A 20,787-nucleotide genomic window follows, 5' to 3' on the forward strand; every position below is an offset into this window, starting at 1 on the left:
TCATAAAAGATTTTTTTTCCCTTTGGGCATTAGGCAGGAGTAAATGCTGAAGGAGATATTATCAGACAACAAAGGTTTATTGCTTCAGTTTTCTTTTTTTTTCTAGGTATGCGGAGCAACCATCTGGAATAATTTAGTTGAAGACCTCTTCAGGCAAAAACTAGATTAAGGAACTTCTTGAGATACAATTCCACTCCATGCTCCTAAGACGTCTCTGAAAATACATTCTCTGGACAAGCCCTAAAGACATTTATGAGTTCCTAATAAAACTCATAAAAGAATGACCATTAAGAATTCAGAGCAATAAAAGCAGTAAGAACTCAGAGATTCTGAAGGGTAAAAAGAAGCACTGAAATGGAGAACAGACCCATCTGAAACCAATGTGGTTTTATAGTTTTAACAATTAATTTATTACCTGGTGTTACCTGGTGGCAAACTTCTTGACTGGAGAAATCTCCACATTATCCAACACATATTTCAGATTCTGGGCATTATCTAGACTATTTTAGATAATCTGGGCATTATCTAGTACTGGGCATTATCTAGATTATTTTAGCTTTGTATGTAATGAAAACAAGTTTTAACTGCAATGTTTAAGTAAAACTGAAGTAGCCCAAAGGATAAGGCCAATCTATATGTACCAACATAAAAATATCTCAAAGACCTTTAGTTAAAATGAAAATTTTTGTTTCTAGTATATTCTTGTTAAAAATATTTTTAAATAGCATGTTTCTCACCCTTCTGAGGGTTGTCAATGTTTACTTTTCTCTTACATGGTTTCTTCTCTAACCTGAACTTCCATGTTGAAATCTTAACTACTAAGGTGATGGGGTGAGCCTGAGAGAGGTGATTATATCAGTCATGTGGGCAGAGCCCTCATGACTGGATTACTGCCCTTATAGAAGAGACCCAGGAAACCAGTGGGCCCCTTCTACCATGTGAGGACACAGTGAGAAAGCAGCATTCTACAAAACAAGAAAAGGGCCCTCACCAGATACCAAACCTGCTGGGGCCTTGATCTTGGACTTCCTAGCCTCTAGAACTGTGAGAAATAAACGTCTGTTGCTTAGATGCTAGTTTATGGTATTTTGCTATAGAAGCCCAAATGGAAAACATGTAACCCTTTCCCTTCTTTGGGAGATGGCTTCTACCCGCAATGAGAGTGTCTGGGTAAATTACTCCACACTACCATAATCCTTTCCTCACCCTTATGTAATTTCATTTCCATGCTGAGATTTTAGATTCTCTAGTTTTTGCCGTATGTAAGCAATTTGCCATAATAAGCATCAGAACCATAATCTATATATAAATGAGATAAAAATATTAACAAGAAAGTACATCAGGAGATGTCAGTAATTTTATCATGTTTCTGTGTTTCCTCGATAATTGGTAACACCTAGCTACATATCAGTAGATCTAATGTAGATCAGTTTTCCAGGGCCCATTTTTAACATACTTCATACTAACTAGCTCAGATATTTAAATCAAATGCCAATAATACCACCTTATTTTGTGGATGACAATAACAGACCACCACACTCCTCCCCATCAATTTCATCACTCCCACTGTGCTCAGATGTGGATTCAGAATCCTTCTCAACACTCTCCAGACAGCTGGTACCAATCAACCGGAGCTGGCATGCAAGTTTGAGTGCTATATGTCATCTTGTCTTTTATTTTATTACTATTTTATATCTTTTATTTTATCATGTACTTAATCTTGTATTTTATTATCTTGTATTAAATCTTGCCATAACAGTCCTATTTAGAAGAGAGGGGAGATGCTCTTGCAACAGTCAAGAGGAGATGATGCTAACTTTATGGGTTGTGATAACAAACGTGGAAACACATATATGGCTTTGAGAGCTATCAGAAGGCAAATCTGCAGAACTTCATGATAAATTGGAAATATGGGGTAAGGTAAAGAAGAGAGGTGTCCTGCACGACTCAGGTTTCAAAGAAAACTGGAAGAGAGGCAGGTCTGTGAAGGAAGACCAGAAATTCAATATTGTATATGTTGAGTTTGAGATGTCTTTGACACATCCAAAAGGAAAGTTCTACAGACAGTTGGGCATTCAATTCTGGAAGTTAATTAAGAGACCTAGTCTAGGAATGTAAATGAGTCACGTGCAGTTAGTGGTGACAAGCTGTGAGTATGGATGAGTTCACCTACAAAGACAGTCCCAAAGGCTGAACCATGAGGACTCCAACATTAAGTAGCCTCCTAAAAGAACATTTGTGCAGCATGCAGAGGATGAAAGGCGGTGCAGACAGAAAGAAAACTGGGTATATGGACACCAAAATAGGAGTGTGGCAAGAAGGCAGGCAGTTTCAGAAGCTGCTAAGAGATCCAGTAAAATGAGGTCTAAAAATGCCCCTTAAAAGTTACTGCCCTTAAAAACTTTATCATTTTTTGGTGAGGAAAATAATGAACATTCCTTTTGTCATGTCATTATATAACAATAAAATACTTAAAATATGTAAAAGACAACATACAAACAGTCACACTTTCATAATTTCCAAATAATTCCAAGCTAAATATGAAGTTCACTTTTATTTAATTGAGAAGTATTTATTTGTAAGGTACTAGATGAGGCTCTAGATTGGTCAACTAAGTTTACTTCATTATTTCCTAACCTAGAAGTTTTAAATTTCATGTTGTACTTTAATGCAAGTATAATCATCTCCTTGAAAGCTGAAAGCTGTTCAGAATCAGAATTGACCAACATAACAAAATAAATATCTGAATTTTAAGGGCATTATTTTTAAATGACTGTTTCCATCAGTTTCATCGGTTGTATTTATTTTTCTTTATTTTTTATTTTTTATTTTTTTGAGACGGAGTCTCGCTCTGTCACCCAGGTTGGAGTGCAGTGGCACAATCTCGGATCACTGCAAGCTCCGCCTCCCGGGTTCATGCTATTCTCCTGCCTCAGCCTCCCAAGTAGCTGCAACTAATGGCGCCCACCACCATGTCCAGCTAATTTTTTTTTTTTTTTTTTTTTTTTTTTATTTTTAGCAGAGACGGTGTTTCACTGTGTTAGCCAGGATGGCCTCAACCCCCTGACCTCATGATCCACCCGCCGTGGCCTCCCAAAGTGCTGGGATTACAGGCATGAGCCACCGTACCCGGCCAGGACTCAGTTTCTTTGTTGATAAAATTTTCAAAAAGCAATGTCCATCTTGAAGAATTGTTCTGAGGTGAAATGAGACATACATGAAACACCTCTCATAGTGCTTGGCACAGACCACTACAATTTATTACAAACAAATTATTATTACTACTGGAGGGTTTCTATGAAGGGTTTGTTAGCTTTTAACTTAAGTATAAAATTTTAAAAATATTTTTAAATTTACTTCATGCTGTGTCTAACATAGCTTAATAAGATCTCAGGACACATCCAGGACTCAACCTGCCATCCCTAAAGGGCATGTGGAGGAGAGGCTGGGGCATCTATGGGCTCTGGCCCCCACCTGTAGACTCTACATACTCCCTATTTCAGGTCCTCCCAGATCACAACGAATGCTTTGGACCATTCCAAAGCACTTACCAAAACATACTCTGCAGTCTCGTATTGTTCTCTGGTTAAATAAATTTGTGAAATGCTGTATACTATACCATACCCTCTTGGAGATTCACACAGGTCCCTGGCATATTAAAGGTTCTCAGAAGTCTTGCATGAAGAAAATCTGCTTAATGCAGTATGTTACAAACTTGTTTGACGCTACTATATAGACATTTATAGTCTGGTGGAGTAAGTGAAACAAACACTGCTAAGTGCATTAGAAAACAAAAAACAATAATTAAAAACTGAACTAACATGGTACTAAATTTAGAAAGCAAAGAAAGATTAGTAAGGCCAGTTTACTTGGGAAAAAGACTTCATGGAAATAAAACCTGGTCCTTCAAATATCAATAGCATTTAAATAGAGAACAGAGAGGAGAATATTCTAGACTTTAGGTTGGTAGATTTCTAGGAGTGACCCAAAAAAGGCAGACAGCTAAAACAAATTGTCAAGGTGCTAAGATTAGAGATACAAAAAAGAAAAATGAGATGCTTACAACCAGAAAGCTGAAGGTCAGGTAAAATTGTACTGAAAGAAAAAGGCTAACTTCCCTGATTGTCACTACTCTTACACAGTCTAATATGAACTCTTTGTATCTACCTAGTAACAATCTAGTTTTTAATAGAGGCTCAATTCCTTTACCCCTTAATTTAATCTGACTGAGGTAGATTTTTAGGCAATGCTCTCAGTTTTTCCAATTGAAAAAATGGTAATCTCAGTATAAATCCTATTTTGATTCTATTTTCCCTCTATTTTTAAGATTTTTAATCATAATAAAATGCTGACATAAAAGTTTTATTTGATACTATTGCTTCTATAATACCCTCTTTTAAGAGGTACAGAAAATGTAAAATCAAATTTATTCAATGCTTTTTAAAAAAAAGTATCTCCTTATACTCCTGATTAAAGTATAGGTGATTTCCAATGATTTCTGCTCTTGTTTTTTTAGCATTTTTAGTAATTTCTTCAGATGAATTTTTAAGCTTTATGTTTCCAGTTGGAGACTTACTAACAAAACCTCATTCATAAAGAAGCATTCATTTCATTTTCCTCCTCATTTACCTGCTTCCTGTTCCCTCTGGTTTCTCTTTTCCATGACAAATTTAATAGAGACATAGGAAACCATATTCATCATAAACCAGGGAACTATAATATCCAGTGCTCGAACGGCCCTCGTGAGGTCTGTTGGAACATTTCCCCAAGTCCTGTCCAGGCAGGGTCCCACCTAAACCACCGAGGAACCTCAAGTATTTAATGCCTTAGTCTTCCTTGAAAACCCACTGCAAGATTTAGACCATCTACTTACAGGAAAGGTCTTTCTTGTAGCCTCTAGAAATAAATTCTTTCCTTAGCTAATTCAAAGCCATTTGCTGATACGTAAAAACAATTTTTTTTATGTCTGCTTCTACCTTTTGAGCATCCATCAGGTAAAAGGCATGAAAGAACATGTTTAGATGACAAAATGGTCACAGTGATTTCCTTATGGAAAAACATATTCTTTAGGTTTAAAATCATGAAATCTACTATATTGAGGGTGTCAGAACATATTAACATTCAACATACAAGTTGGCCCATGACTGTAAAACATTCTTCCTCCCAAACACAATTTTGTTTTAATTCATAGTGGGAGGAAAAAAAATCATTCTGAAATTTTCATCCATGATAAATTATTAACATTTCTAAAACATAAAATGGAAGAGACATATTTTAAAGCAAGAATTATTCTCTTTGTTTAGTAAACTTGAAAGGAGCTCTTACAGCTCTTGTATTTTTCATTGGTGGGCTAATAATTTTTATATCACATAATCAAAACATAATAGGTATTTTGAGCATCCTTGGTGTTTTAGCATTTTACTGAAATCATTTTGAGATCAGGTAGGAAATCCATTCCAGTTGCAGGAAATTCTATGAGATATAATAAATAGAAAACAGCTATATCTACAGAGCCTTCAATTCGCACCCTAATGCTGTGTACCATGTTAAATTATCAGAGTGAGGAGAGTCCAAGTTCCACTGACTGAAAATATGGCTTTGAGCTTTCCATTTAATCTCGAAGGATAATAGCATTCACCTACTTGGTCATTCAGAGTGAACATTCTCACTTTCCCCATACAGGCACACCCTTCTCTATAACGCCTTATCCTTTTCTAACCTATAACTCTTTTAGGTTATCAAAGAAGACTGACATAAAATTGATGCTTGCTATAGCTTTACTAAAGCTAAGAAGACAATATTATTAACTGCAAAAGTACAAGTAGGGAAGAGTTCAATAGTCAAGGATAACTTCAAAGATTCCAAAAGAAAAATAAGGGCAAGTTTGACAATGGGACTATTTGGAGATGCTTGCCGAATAACCCCATTTTTCTGTCTTTGTTTCTTTTTTAACCTATTTAGGGAATTCTTATTTTTCCGCCTTTAAGGGGGAAAAAAAGAGAAACTATTTAAAGAGCCATGTGGCATTGCTTTTTACAGAAAATAATTATAATTCATTATAGTTACTATAAACATGTATACAGCTTAACAATATTTAGGTCACAAGCAAGGCAGTCTTTGAGCAGTCAGAATAGTCTTTTAAAAATGGGCAAACACTTAATGAAATAAAAAGGTAAATAATCAAATAATCATTTTGTTGGAAGATTACTACCAATGTCATGATAGCAAAAGTAACAAGTAAACTGGACCTTAAACTTGTTATATCATTTGTTCATTGTTATTAAAATACATTTAGTTCTCCTGCATCATATAGAAAAGTCAATGGGTAAAGGATCATTTAAAATCAATATCTGAACTAGCACTGCTGAACCAAAGATTCTCCAGCACCTGGATGAATTACATACTAATTCTTTAAACAAGTATAATACAAAATCATAGTTCATACTTCTTAAATGGTAATATAAAAAGTCACAGATTACTCATGGGAATAATAAAGCTTGGTTATCAAAGTCTTCCAGGTGCCCAGACACGCCATTTTTTAAAAAAATCTGTCATTTTAAGTCTAAAAACTAAAGTTATTTCAGTAAAACATAGCTAAAATAAATCTGAATTATTTTAAACATTTTTTAGAGAACAACTACCAGAGAAATGTCTTTTCCTTTTCAGTTCCAAGAGCTTAAATGAAACATTCATGCATTAAATTCAAAGTGTGACTGTCAAATCATTTCACTTTAATAAAAATTTGAATTACCTGCCTTAGGGCATTATTAAATATCAAATAAAAAGTACACACACATAAGTCTGATTCCCAATATAATTTTTATATAGAACTCTGACTAGATTTGTATTACACATTTCAAGATAAAAGGATAAAAAATGTATTCATAAAAAAATGAAATCAGAATTAGAGTCACCTTAGAATTCCTGTACTATTCTTAGGAATTTGGGAGCAAATTATGCCCTTTAAGTAATCTCAGCCACCAAGATAAGAATACAAATCCATCTTCCTATCAGAAATAGTACCTAAATTGTAATTAACTCAAAACTTTGAAAAACTACACATTATTCATCTATCATATAAAGAATACAAAGTACGTGAAATATACAAAATCTCATAAACAACGTTTTTCTCTCTCTCTCTCTGTGTGTGTGTGTGTGTGTGTGTGTGTGTGTGTGTAAAAGAGGGACAGAAAATAATAATAGTAATTTAGCTATTTAGAGAATGGCAACTCTGGTCTAGGACCAGATACAAACCAGATATTCAAGGGAATAATCTCCCTTCATTAAAAGTATCATTTACAGTTATTCACATTCACAGGGAGTATACTAACTAAACCTAGACTGGATAAATGCATGCATTCACGCTTTGCAACCCTCATCCCACCCCCGCTGCCTCTTGGCCTCTCCTATGAACACATCCTTCCTTTTTCCTCTGCTCCTATCCTATCTTCCCTACTGTTCTCCTGCTCCTAGCTCCTGCCCCATTCATCATTAAATGATAAGAGCAAGTCATGGGTACACAGCAGCTCTAAACTACCACCTCCTTCTTTCTTCCTTCCCATTGCAGCACAGAGAGTGCCCATCCTCTCAGCAAAAGCCAGGCTCCCTGTGTGTTTAGGATTTCATCCCTTTCCACTTTTCAGACTTCACTGTTCCAGCTCCTCCCAAAAGCAGCACCTTCAGCCTCTCTCCATCTGCTTGCTCCTTTTCCATCCCCCAGTATATAGACAAGTTCTATTTCTTTTGTTTAAAAAAGAAAAAAAAAAAAAAAAGATTTCCTCAATCCCACCCCCTCTCTGTTGCTGTGGCCTCCTGCCCCACTCCAGCCCAGCCCACCAAGGTGGCTGCGACCTGGAGTCTCCAGCTCCTCCCTTCCTATGTCCTTCAGCCTGCTGCAACAGAATCCCTCCTTGATGTGCCACTCAAACGCCAGTGTGGCAGAACTCTTTAACCTCTGCCCATGTCGTGGTGAAGAAAAAGGGGTCTGCCAGTCAAGCTACCTGGATCTGCTTTGGCTCCACTGGTCAATAACTGTATTACTTTGGGCTGTAGCCTAACTTCTCTGTGTCTTGGCTAACTTGCCTGTAAAGCCTCCCACAAGATTTTATACACACTTAATTAAGTAACTCCATTAGATCCATCAGAGCATTATATGAACATATACAATGTCTACACCCAATACTTCCCTATTTCAACCCAGACTTGTTTTCTCTTCTCTACTCTGGAAATTCTAATGACTTTCACGACCAGAGTCCACCATTGCAGTTTGGCTGACAGGCATCTCTCACTCACTGTGCTGCAACTCAACTCTTCATCTTCAACCAAACAGGGCCTCCCCGCAGCTTTCCCACTGCCACTCAGTGACACTCCATCCAGGGTTTCCAAAGTGTAAAACCCCAGAAGTTATCTTTGACACTTCCATCTCCTTCCACCCCTTATCCAATTCATCATGAGCTAGAACCTGTGATTTCTATTTCACATACATTAACTTCTCTCCACCTCCACTGTTTCTATTCTAGTGTCCAAGCCTCCGCATCTGTCACCTCGGCTACCTGACAGACTTCTTTGTTTTTTTGTTTTGTTTTATGTTATTTGAGACATGGTCTCACTCTGTCACACAGGCTGGAGTGCAGTGGTGCGATCTCAGCTGACTGCAGCCTCCACCTGCCAGGCTCAAGTGATCCTCTCACCTCAGCCTCCTGAGTAGCTGGGACTACAGGTGTATGCTACCACACCCAGCTAATTTTTAAATTGTTTATAGAGATGAGATTTCGCTGCTTCCCTAGGTTCCATTCCAACAGATGCTTTCCCCTTAGGAAGCTATGGTTTGCCAATGATGTACAATGACCTATACACTCTTAGTTAATTTACAAGGTAAAGAAATAATCCAATATATAGTCTTTTTTAATATTTTATCTCTTACACGTTTGTGATATTTTATTTTGTTAGTTCCTTAAGAGTAAGGAATACATACATTGAATTCAGTATATTAAAATATATAATGTTTCAACCAACAGTGTACCATATTTAGATAATTAATAACTGCTTCTCAATTTATCAAATAAAAAGCGCTTCCATAGAAGAAGTATTTCAATGCATGCCAGATATGCTCCCTACCCTGAGAAACAAGAGGATCAATTGTGCAGGAGACAAGTAGGATCCACACTGAGGCTCACATGTTCCCCAAGCCCCCTCCTGTGTGCTCCTTGGTCACTGGGACATGACTCGTGCTGCTTCAAGGGGACAACATGGTAAGTTACTAAAGAGGTATGCGTGTCACTTTTTCTGGGCCTCAGGGTGTCTTTCCTTATGAAAGCCACCAAAACTTGGAATTAAAGGCTACTCTGATAGGAAAATATAATCGTAGTTTTTCTTCAATACTGCATAAGATTAAAATAACTACTTGACCTGTAATTAACAGAGCTCAAGAATGTGTCATAAATTTTATCAAGATGAAGTACATATGTTTTTATTACTAAATTACCAGGATCACCGTAAGTGTACCTTTGGTATGCTAGGTTTAAGTAGCTGTGCACCTCATTTTCCTTACTTAATCTGGACATACCCTCATGAAGATAGGGTTCCTGTCCTCTTTGGCTACTGAAATGCAGCTCTAATGACTCTGTCACTAAGAGGCTGAGTGGGCCGAAAGTTGTCTCCCAAAATCCCATCACAGCCTTCCACAAGTTCTGCCCCCTTAACATGCGTCCTCAGCCTTCGAAATTCTTCTATCTGAAAATAAAAGCAGAAGAAAATAGATTAATCAATTATCAGACATGAACAAGATTGGAGTTTCATAAATGGCATGCATAACATATGCATAAATTACAACAATTATTAAAGAGAAAATTAAAATTAAGCTTCCAAAAGAAAAAAAAACAGACTTAATTCTTCCAGACCTAAGACATTAGACAGGACCCTTTCAAGAGATGGCAACAGAAGTAGACATATCAAGGTCTCTGAACAACTCAAAGAGACACAGAAATCTGCTCCATTTGTTAATGTAAAAATGATACAGGCTGGGCGCAGTGGCTCACACCTGTAATCCCATCACTTTGGGTGGCTGAGGTGGGCGGGTCACGAAGTCAAGAGTTCAAGACCAGCCTGACCAACATGGTGAAACCCTGTCTCTACTAAAAATACAAAAATTAGCTGGGCAAGGTGGTGTGCGCCTGTAATCCCAGCTACTCAGGAGGTTGAGGCAGGAGAATCACTTTGACCCATGAGGGAGAGGTTGCAGTAAGCCGAGAATACACCATTGCACTCCAGCCTGAGCAACAGAGCCAGACTCCATCTCAAAAAAACAATGATACATACCTCTCCCAAAAAGGTTTTATGCCTATCCATAGCATAATAAGAAAGAGTGAACAAATGAATGTGCTCTTAAATGCTTTCCAAGTACATTTTAATTAATGAATTATTATGTTACTGTATGTAAACACTGATTAGATCTTAGATTTATCAGATGGATTCGAGGTTTCCTTTCATCAAAAGACTTTTGCAACTTTTCTAGCCCTCTGGAGAGCACAGGTCCAAAAAATGATTTTCTAAAAGCCTGAGCCCAACTTCCTGTCTTCACAATATTGATTTTCAAGTTCATTTCCCTTTCTTGGTTGGGCTCTCCAGGTCCCATGGCTTCCCCACTGTAAGTGAAGAGGTTCTCAGAGTCCTCAGGGACCTTGCCCATCAGCCGCCCTACAGTTTCTCTAAGAACCTAGAGCCTGCCAGACATGACTCTATGGGAAATATTAATGTTTAAGCAACAAGCAAAAGTGATGAGCGTTCCCCAGGCTTATTTCCATTTATCTATTTCATTACAGGGTTCACTGTTAATTCACTTAAGTGCCAGATAGTCACGACACATTCTTCATTCCGTATACAGAAGGGGAAATTGAGGCTGGAACAGTTTTGAAAATTACCAGATTAGCTAGTGGGTAAGTCTGACGATTCCAAGTCTACCTGCTCTTTTCTCAGCTCCACAGCCATCTCTTTAGGAATTCTAGTCAATTCAGTATAATCTATCTCCTTCATACACCCCAGGGTATTGAGCATATGTGATCTGGGCAGCATCAATACACCAAAAGTTCACCATCTGTGTATCAAGGGATTATATCTATGAAGATCCTTAATATGACATAGCTATAGAATTCTGCCATTCATGAAGAGAAATGAAACGCAAGAGAACAACTAATTCAGGGGTTTCAACAAAAGTCAAGAGACACCTAGAGACTTTAGGGGGCCCACGAAAGTCCTGAATGATATGCAAATTGTTACATGTGCATTTTCCTCAGGAGAGGCAGAAAGTATTTACAATAAACCAATCATTCACTGAGGAAATTTAAAGTCGTCTCTCCTAGCACTCACTTTCCATGTAATCATACTTAATACCTGCAACCTGAACCTATGAAGCATGCACAGGTCACGGAGGAGCAATGTGGGCTAGGAACTTTACTGCCTCAACATATGAAAGACTCCATTTTTTATTGACTTTGAAGATTATTTTAAAGCTGGGTTAATTTTATATTTATGTATTCTGAACTGAAGAAAAATCTTTCAAGCCCCAGGCCTCACCCTGAAGCATATTCTGTGAAAACAACTTCTTCCAGAAGAGATGATCTGAATCAACAGCCCGCCAGTCTCAAATCACTGTACTCTCAGAGAAAACTATTTCACAAGAAATGTTTTTCTCTGATCACAGCAACACTTTGAAGACTTCAAACATCAACAGAGATGGAGGGGGAAATGTGTCTTTCTGAAATGCCAATTTTTCTAAAGCAACCACCCCCAAAACCCTTTAGTCATTTCAAATGGTTTCAAGTGCATACTGAATCAGCCACACTGAAATGAGAGATCGTGACAAACGAACAGAAAAATAGAATAATATTTCGGGATAGAAATCTTTAATGAAACTCAAATGTCAGGGCCTTCCAGAGACCATTATTATCACATATATCTGAATGTATGACTGCATGTATTTTTAATGCTACTCTACTTAAACATGGTATTTGTTTTTAACCAATTTAAGAGAAAACTGAATGTGGGCCACCAACACTGAACATTTCACGGAGAAGTCCCCATCTTCTGAAGGTATTAGATTCAACAGCCACTGTTCTTTGAACTACAGATGCACTCCAATTGGTCTAAGACGTTTATTCCAATCTTCACTGCCTCACAAACCAAATTATCCACTAAAAGCTCAGCTTTAAAATTGCTTCTTTATTAATGGATTCAAAGAGCTAATTTCCAGGGTTTGCGGCTTAGTGCTAGTTAACTTTCAGGAGTTACCAAGTTCTAATAGATTTATTTTGACTTGCCTTTCATGTGTCATCATGTTAAAAGAGAAATACAACACGTAAAAGTCAGTATGCTCTATCCATTAACCCATCTATGGACATTCATGTGGTTTCCCTGTCTTGGCTGTCATGAACACGGGAGTGCAGATACCTCTTCAAGATACTGACTTCTATTCCTTTCAATCTGTATCCAGAAGTGGAAATCAGCCAGACATGGAAACACAAGTATTGTATGAACTCACTTATATGTGGAATCTAAAACGATCAAACTCTTAGAAGCAGAGAGAAGAATGGCAGCTGCCATTGGCCAATGGCAGCTGGCAGGAAGCAGAAATGGGGATATAATAGTTACAGGGTACAAAGTCTCAGTTATGCAAGATAAATAAGTCCTCGAGGTCTCCTATATAGCGCAGTGCTTATAGTTAACAATACTGCATTGTATACTTCAAATTGCTAAGATGGTAGATCTTATGTTAAGTGTTCTTACCAAGCAAAATATTGTAACAACAAAGGACATGGGAGGAAACTTTGGGAGGTGACAGATATTTTACGACCTTGATAAAATGGTTCTTTATCAAAGTTAGTGCTCTCATTTTCTTTTATTATCAATAACAATACAAGAGTCAGAATAACATAATTCCACATGGTACTAATCAAATTAAAAAGTCAAAAGCAAATTGTACTTAAACAGTCCATATATGTATACAAAGACAGATATAGACAAACATAGAGAGAGGACTCTCCACTTTTCACGTCCTGCAGCCTTGGTTTTGCTGCATTTCTCTTCTACCCCATTATAAAATGTTCCATCTAAAATCAATGCTCCCTCTTCCTTACCAACCTCTCATTCATAAACCATCTCTCACTCTGTCATGACTCCTTAATCGATCTTTTCAATTTTTTTGACTAAGAGAATAGGAAGAACATTCACTCCCTGGTAACACCAACGTCAACCATCCTGATGCCATCCCCAGCCTAAAGGAGCCCCAGCCTCGACCACTGTCGAGAGAGTTTCTGAGCCACACAGATTTAAACATACTCAAGAATTATAGATTAGAGAGCTCACAACCACAGGGAAAGTGCTGCCTATCACTTAAGACACTGAGAAAATACATATAAAAATATCTACAAGCAATTAAAAATGACACATTTTAAGAAAGTGAAGAAAGTGTCTCCCCAGAGAGAAGATCCTTGATTTGCACTGTCCAGGATGGCAGCCACCTGGCCCACATGGCCACCAAGCACTTGAAATGTGGTTTGTCCAATCTGAGATGTGCTGGAAGTGCAGAATACACACTGCAAGCCAAAGACTTAGTACGAAAATAAGAATGGGAGAAATCTCATCAATGACTTCTTATCTTGACTACATACTGAAATGATAGTATTTTGCAAGTGTTGGGTTACATACACTATTTGAATTAATTTCTTAATTTCACCTGTTTCTTTTGACTTTTTTTTTTTTTTTAACCATGGCTACTAGAAAGTTTAATATGTAGCTCACATCATGTTCCCACTGGACAGGGCTGGCCTAGCACTGCCCTTCACACTAGCCTTCAGGACCTCAAGCCTTCTCCGGTTAGAGCGCTGATCTCAGTTACATGTAGAGACGAATGCAGGTACATATGTAACAGTGGTTCTCAAAGTATCCTCCCAGAATAAAAGTGTAAGTTGTCAGCAACTACATCAGACCTACTGAATCAGCAACATAGGGGTGGAACCCAGCAAGGTGTGCTTTAACAAGCCTTCCAGGAGATCTGACACATGCTCAAGTCTGAGAACCATGGATGTCTTCATCTGTTTTGTGCTGCTATAACAGAATACCTGAGACTGGATAATACATAAAGAACAGAAATGTATTTTCTCACAGTTCTGGAGGCTGGAAGCCCAAGATCAAGACATTTGGCATTTGGTGAAGGCATTCTTGATACGTCCTCATGTAGCAGAAGGCAGAAGGACAAGCGAGCCAACAAGAAAATGCTGTGTGAAGCCTCTTTCTTAAGGGTCTTAATCCATTAACAAGGGAAGGGCCCTCATGGCCTAAACACCTCTTAAAGGTCCTACCTCTTAATACATCACATTGGCAGCAACTGAATTTTGGAGGGGACACATTCAAACCACAGCGATGGGCATAGAAGAAAATCTACAACAAATGTTCCCAATCATTGAAAACCTACAACAAATGTCCCCAGTCATTTGAAGTTATTTTCAAACATAACCATGCTGTGGCCCTACGGCAACCTGGACTTTAGGGAAACAGCCCCTTTGATTCCATAGGGAGCATGAAGACCCCTGAGAAAGGCTTGCTGCTTCGTGAATGGGGTCAGACTTCCTTGACTGTCCAGGGCCAGATGTGCTTCTAGATCCCACAGGCTGAGCACATGCCAGGCACTAACTCCGGCTGTCAGGATGTAAAGAGTCCTACTTTCCAACCCATATGAAACATGGAATGCAGAAGGAATGAAGAGGAGGAAAGACTGAAGAAAAGAACGTCTAAAGTAGTTTTCAATATTCTAGAAGACATGTCAAGTATCCACAGGATGAAAAAACAATAAACACATTCATATTCCTTCATTTTACTGGTGTTACTTTAAGTTGAAAGAGAAAGGAAAAAACAAAGACATTTAATATGAAAATGTAGATAAGCTAAGAAATAGATAAGTAGGGAGGGAATGCAGAAAAAGGAAGAAGAAAAGGGCAGGAAAACTTAATTATCAACCCATTTCTGTATGTGTATATACATATTTGCACAGATGCCACTACACCATAATGCTCTGTTTTATCAGTTCTAAGATTAATATGTATTCACATTTTAATGACTCTGGGAAATCAGAGTATGTCTTAAAATTTCTGTTGTTAGATTTGGTAATGTTTTGGTATTTATATTCTGTTCTTGGAATCTCATTTCCAAACATGACAATCCAGCTAAAAAATAATTTTTTTTTTACTTTGGCTTCCGAATGCTAAGACCATCGTTTATATTAAAGTTATTTAATGGTTAAAATGCCCATAATCAATGAGTGGATAAAGAAACTGTGGTGTGCGTGTGCGTGTGTGTATATATATATGTGTGTGTGTATATATATGTGTGTTATATATATTATATATGTATATATGTGTATACACACACACACACACACACAGAGTCCCCACTTTGGGGACCCAGGGGGAAAGGGTGGGAAGGGGGTGAGGGATAAAAGACTACAAATTGGGTTCAGTGTATACTGCCAGGGTGATCAGTGCACCAAAATCTCACAAATCACAAATTTGGTTACTCGTGTAACCAAATACCACCTGTTCCCTAAAAACCTATGGAAATAAAAAAATTTTAATAGAGTTTTTTAATGGTTAGAGATAGAGATCATTTTTTAAAAATAAATATATACTCATTCAGATCCATCCAATTGTTTTTTTTCTCCCTACATAAGGCATGCTAACCAGGAATAACACAAAAAAATTCAACTAAGAAGGGGCTTCCAGACCCATATTCTAGAATTCCTATTAATAGTACTCAGGACAATGTATGATGGGCTTAACAGCCCACACTACACTTCAGCTGAAGTCTACACCTCCCTGAATCACAGCTACTATGCATTTAATAGGAAACCATTATGATTTAGAACTTCTTCAGTGTTGCTAGTGCCGATACCATTATCCTAAGGCAGGTGATGCATGTCAAGATACCAATTCTTTGCAAAATAATATTCAGCAGCTTAATTACATACATAAACCTTATGATATAGAAGAAAACACTGTTCTTTAATTTAATGCGAATTTTTTAATTTCTCAATATAATCAGCTATGTGGAAATTCCACCTGCCATTCATTGTTCCTTTTGCTATTTTATATGTCAAGCATCTCTCTCCTCCCCTTCTCAATTTTTGAGGCTTCTCAATTTTTCTTGGTCTAACTCCTAGAATCACATCCTATTCCTTTGATTCCTCTCACTTTTGCTGCCTTCTTTGGACCTTTTCCATTTTTGCTCTGCTTCCTGTGAAATTCTATGAGCAGCACCAAGTAAAACATTCAAGGACAGACTGATTTATATTCCCCTAAGATTATAATTTTTTTCTAAATCACTCTAAATAGCATTGTAATATACGTAAATGTGTGTCTGTGTGTGTCTACATTTTAACTCTGCTGCCCTCTGAACAGATGCTGTGATGGAGCTCTGTGCTAATAGCACCTAAATCTTCTCCTTGAGAAGGACAGCTAATTGAAAAGTCATCTATTTTCAAGGGCAGCCGAGATTATTCCTTCCAATATGTATTCATTCAGCTTCGGCTCCCCCGTGGTAAGAGAGGGTTTGTCTCCCAATAATCAGGGAGCATGACTTTAGTAGGTTAGGGTTAGACTTTGTCACTGGCCTATTTCAAGGAAAAATACAAAGCTAGGTTCCCTTTGAAGCCAGAGAGCCTAAGGCACAATGGTCTGTCTCTGGATTTTAGCATAACACACTGGCCAGTATAGTAGTAAAATATTGTATCTTATCTACAGGATCAGTTAACATTCTCAGTATAGTTCAGCATTAATATTGTGAACCCTGGCAAGGGAATCCTTAAAGGAATTCTAGGTGGAAATGGGAATATTGGGCACTCAACAAGGCCCAATAAACCTCTCAATAAATTAAGATTTGTTGTGATTATAAAGAGCATTTTTTTTTTTTTTTTGAGATGGAGTTTCGTTCTTGCTGCCCAGGCTGGACTGGAGTGGTGCAATCTCGGCTCACTGCAATCTCCGCCTCCCGGGTTCAAGTGATTCTCCTGCCTCAGCCTCCCAAGTAGCTGGAACTACAGGCACCTGCCACCACACCTGGCTAATTTTTGTATCTTTAGTAGAGACAGGGTTTCACCATGTTGGCCAGGCTGGTCTCAAACTCCTGACCTCAGGTGATCCGTCCACCTCAGCCTCCTGAAGTGCTTGGATTACAGGCATGAACCACTGCACCTGGCCGAGAAAAAAAACTTTCACTAAAAGATCTGATCTACTTTTAGGAAATTACCCTTGATAAAGTAATGCTGAACAAATGTGACTATAGACACTCAGCTCATCTACTTTGTTCTCTAGTCTATAATCTCTCCTTGTGGCTAAATCCAGTTAACACTTTCTAGTCCTTAACTGAATGTGTGTACAGAATCTGATACTCATGATTTCTCTACTCCTTCTTGAAACTTGAAACTTGCCTCTCCCATGGCTTCTCTACCCATCACATGAGACTCCTGACTTTTTCCACTTCTCAAGCCATTCCCTGAGGGCACTCTTATAGTGCACACCCCTGGTTACACATCCCTTGTTCTCTGAATCACTTCTTTTCTCTCCCTGAACGATCTCCTCTTCTACACTAACAGCTTCACCCACCATACCCCTTTCTTGGATGTTTAAAGGCATCTCAAACTGTCAATATGCAACCATAAACTTGGCATCTTCTCCATGAAGGCTGCTCTTCCTCCTTGATTCCCTGTCATGGTAGAAAGCAACACCTTACACTTGCCAGTCAACCAAGCCAAATCCAGGGGAGGTCCAGTGACAAGGGGGTCTTTCCTTCCCAAAATCCTTCCTATGCCATCAGCCACCAGGTTCTGCTTCTGCTTCTTTATTATTTCTAAAGTTACTCCCTTCCCTCCATCTCACTGCCATGTGACCCACATCTTCACACTGCAGCTACAGAGTATGCTGGTCGAATTCAAACTTGGTCATATCTCCCTCCTCCTTACAACATTTCCGGGATTCTTTGCCACCTTCAGGAGAAAAACCAATCTCCATAGCACAGCCCTGAGGCTCACTGAGGAAGTCTCCTGCTCCCCTCTCCAACCCCCTCATGTCATAGGCTCTCCACACTTACCACAAACTTTCCCCAAATGCACCCTGTTCTCTGGCCTCCCTGCCAGACACAAGCATACATACACTTTTCCCGTTGGCAATTCCCACAAATACTCAGGCAACACCTCTTGACCTGGCTTGGGAAAGGCCTTCTAGATAACTAACTCTCATCCGGGCACCTTTCCTATGTGCTACCTCAAGACTATGTCCATATCATCCCATAGTGCTGGACACAGCAAATGACTGGGGATTTTTTTGTTTGTTGTTTTGTTTTTTCTTTTTTAATGTACACCTATGTATCAGCTGGCCTTTCCTCCTAGATAGTGAATTCTTTGAGGTGTCTTACTGGCTCTCCCCTTGCCAGTACTGATTACAGTAACTGGCACATAGCAAATGTCAAATAACTGCCAAATAAATGAAGGAATGAATGCATGCATTCCTTCAGACTCCACATCAGCCTCAAAGGAGCAATTTTGCATGCTAAAAACTGCCTATGAGAAGGATAAAGAAAAGGAAGCTAGGACTATGCAATAATTACCTTACCATATCAATACACTGCTTGTATTAACAGGGTCAATGACAAGTAAAAGCAAATGAATGCATCCCAGTATCATAAAACAAGCAGTATGTTAAGCCTTAGGGCTTTGAAATTTGGGCATCTAAGATTTTGGGCTATCTGCAACAACAACAAAGAAATGCGTATGTATCCTCGAGTCAAATTGTAGGAAAAGTAAATGCAGAGGCAAGTTTGATGTTTTACATGTGTCATTCATAGAACAACAGTGACTGTATGACCCACGGTCCCTGCTCAGGTTGCAGTCCCTGAGTCTGACCTGGATGGGGCGGTCGGCAGTGAGCATGGCCCTCACACACCTGCTAACCCCAGACCCCTTCTCTGCTTCAGAAATACGAAGTCAGCAAGAGAAGGGACCTGGAGCAACCAGATGGCAAACGGAAAAGAGTGAATTGCACAGGGTCCTCCCAGTTTAGAAGAGTCTTAGGAAGGATACCCCAGGAAGTATCAGCCTCAGGAAAGTATCTCAGGACCTCAGGGGACTATCTCCTTCCATCCTCACACTTGACTCTTCTCTGTTCATATTCTTTTCTTGGGTGTCTCATTTATTTTGTTATTCTTTTTTTTTTTTTTTTTAAAGACGCAGTCTTGCTCCATTGCCCAGCCTGGACTGCAGTGGCACAATCTTGGCTCACTGTAACCTCCACCTCCCGGGTTCAAGCAATTCTCCTGCCTCAGCTTCCTGAGTAGCTTGGATTACAGGCACCCACCACCACACCCAGCTAATTTTTGTATTTTTAGTAGAGATGAGGTTTCACCATATTGGCCAGGCTGGTCTCGAACTCCCGACCTCGTGACCTACCCGCCTGGGCCTCCCAAAGTGCTGAGATTACAGGCATGAGCCACCGTGCCCAGCCTATTCTGCTCTTTTTTTGATGCTAAGGATCCCTACATCTGCACGTTAGGCCTCAGCCTCTGAAGTTCTTGTTATGTGTTTCCAACTGCCTGGGAGAAACAAAACTCCTCCAACTGGGGATACAGAACATAACACAGAAAAGGCAGAAACCTCCTCTAACACTGCTGTGGGCTTCCTGACAAGGCCTCATGCAGAAAGAAGGTCTCAAACGAAGTGCTGTGTTGAAGAGGGCACACCAAAAGGGGCAGTAGTTAAGCACCCAGCACTGACATCACACAGGACTGGCTGGATCCCCAAATCTATCCATACTACCTGTGTCAATTAGGCAAAGGTTTCTTAATCTCCACAGGCCTCAATCACCTCATCTGAAACCTGGGAATGGTAACGGTAGTCACCACATCAAGGGATCAACTGTTCTATTCACAGATTATTTTCAATATGCCTACAAAACCTCTAGTGTTTCCTAAATCTTAAGAAAATAAAACAAAACAAAAAATACTTGACTATTCTCTAAACGTTGTCCCTAAATCCCTCCTTGCCTTTCCCATAAAACTTCTAGAAAGATGGTCTATACATGGTCCATATTTATGCTTGGTCCCTCTACGTTCAGCTCAACATTCTACAGAAACATCTCCTTTGGGTTAACAATGGCCTAACTGGCGATTATAGCTCCTGTTCATGCATCTTGTTTGCAACGATGAGGCAAATCAGAAAAGAAAAGAAGGCTTTCATCATGGTAGGGGCCTCGAGGCAAACTGCTTAGATGGGCTAAGGTGTTTCCTTACCTAGAGGAACCAGAAACAGCACAGTGGAAGGGATGGAGGAGGAATCGTATTGGAGAAGGGAAGCCAAAACTCAGCAACAAAGGAGGATACTAAAACCAGAATCAAGCAGTGAGCGTGCCTGGCCAGGGAAAGAGTTAGGTATCAAAGGACAAGAACAAGTTGAGATCCAGAATGTAGGCCAGATGGAAGCCAGAAGTTCAGAACTCCAAGCACCTGGGCCAATTTTTTTTTTTTTTTTTTTTTTTTTTTTTTTTTTTTTTTTTTTTGAAAAGCAGTCTTGCTCTGTCGCCTAGGCTGGAGTGCAGTGGGCAGTCTCGGCTCACTGCAAGCTCCACCTCCCGGGTTCACGCCATTCTGCCTCAGCCTCCCAAGTAGCTGAGACTACAGGCACCCGCCACCACGCCCAGCTAATCTTTTGTATTTTTAGTAGAGACGGGGTTTTACCGTGTTAGCCAGGAAGGT

General features: G+C 39.1%; 1 protein-coding gene across 1 annotated transcript in view; it reads right to left on the reverse strand.

Annotated features, from left to right (window-relative positions):
• Window positions 1–20,787, reverse strand: part of CA8 (carbonic anhydrase 8) — a 93,479-nt gene that overhangs the window by 10,180 nt on the left and 62,512 nt on the right. The window contains exon 8 of the mRNA XM_005563384.5: window positions 9,566–9,732. Coding sequence (XP_005563441.1) covers window positions 9,598–9,732 — 135 coding nt within the window. The 3' untranslated portion in view covers window positions 9,566–9,597. The remainder of the gene's footprint in view (window positions 1–9,565; window positions 9,733–20,787) is intronic.

The sequence above is a fragment of the Macaca fascicularis genome, chromosome 8, assembly GCF_037993035.2.
Source record: "Macaca fascicularis isolate 582-1 chromosome 8, T2T-MFA8v1.1".
Classification (NCBI taxonomy): Eukaryota; Metazoa; Chordata; class Mammalia; order Primates; family Cercopithecidae; genus Macaca; species Macaca fascicularis.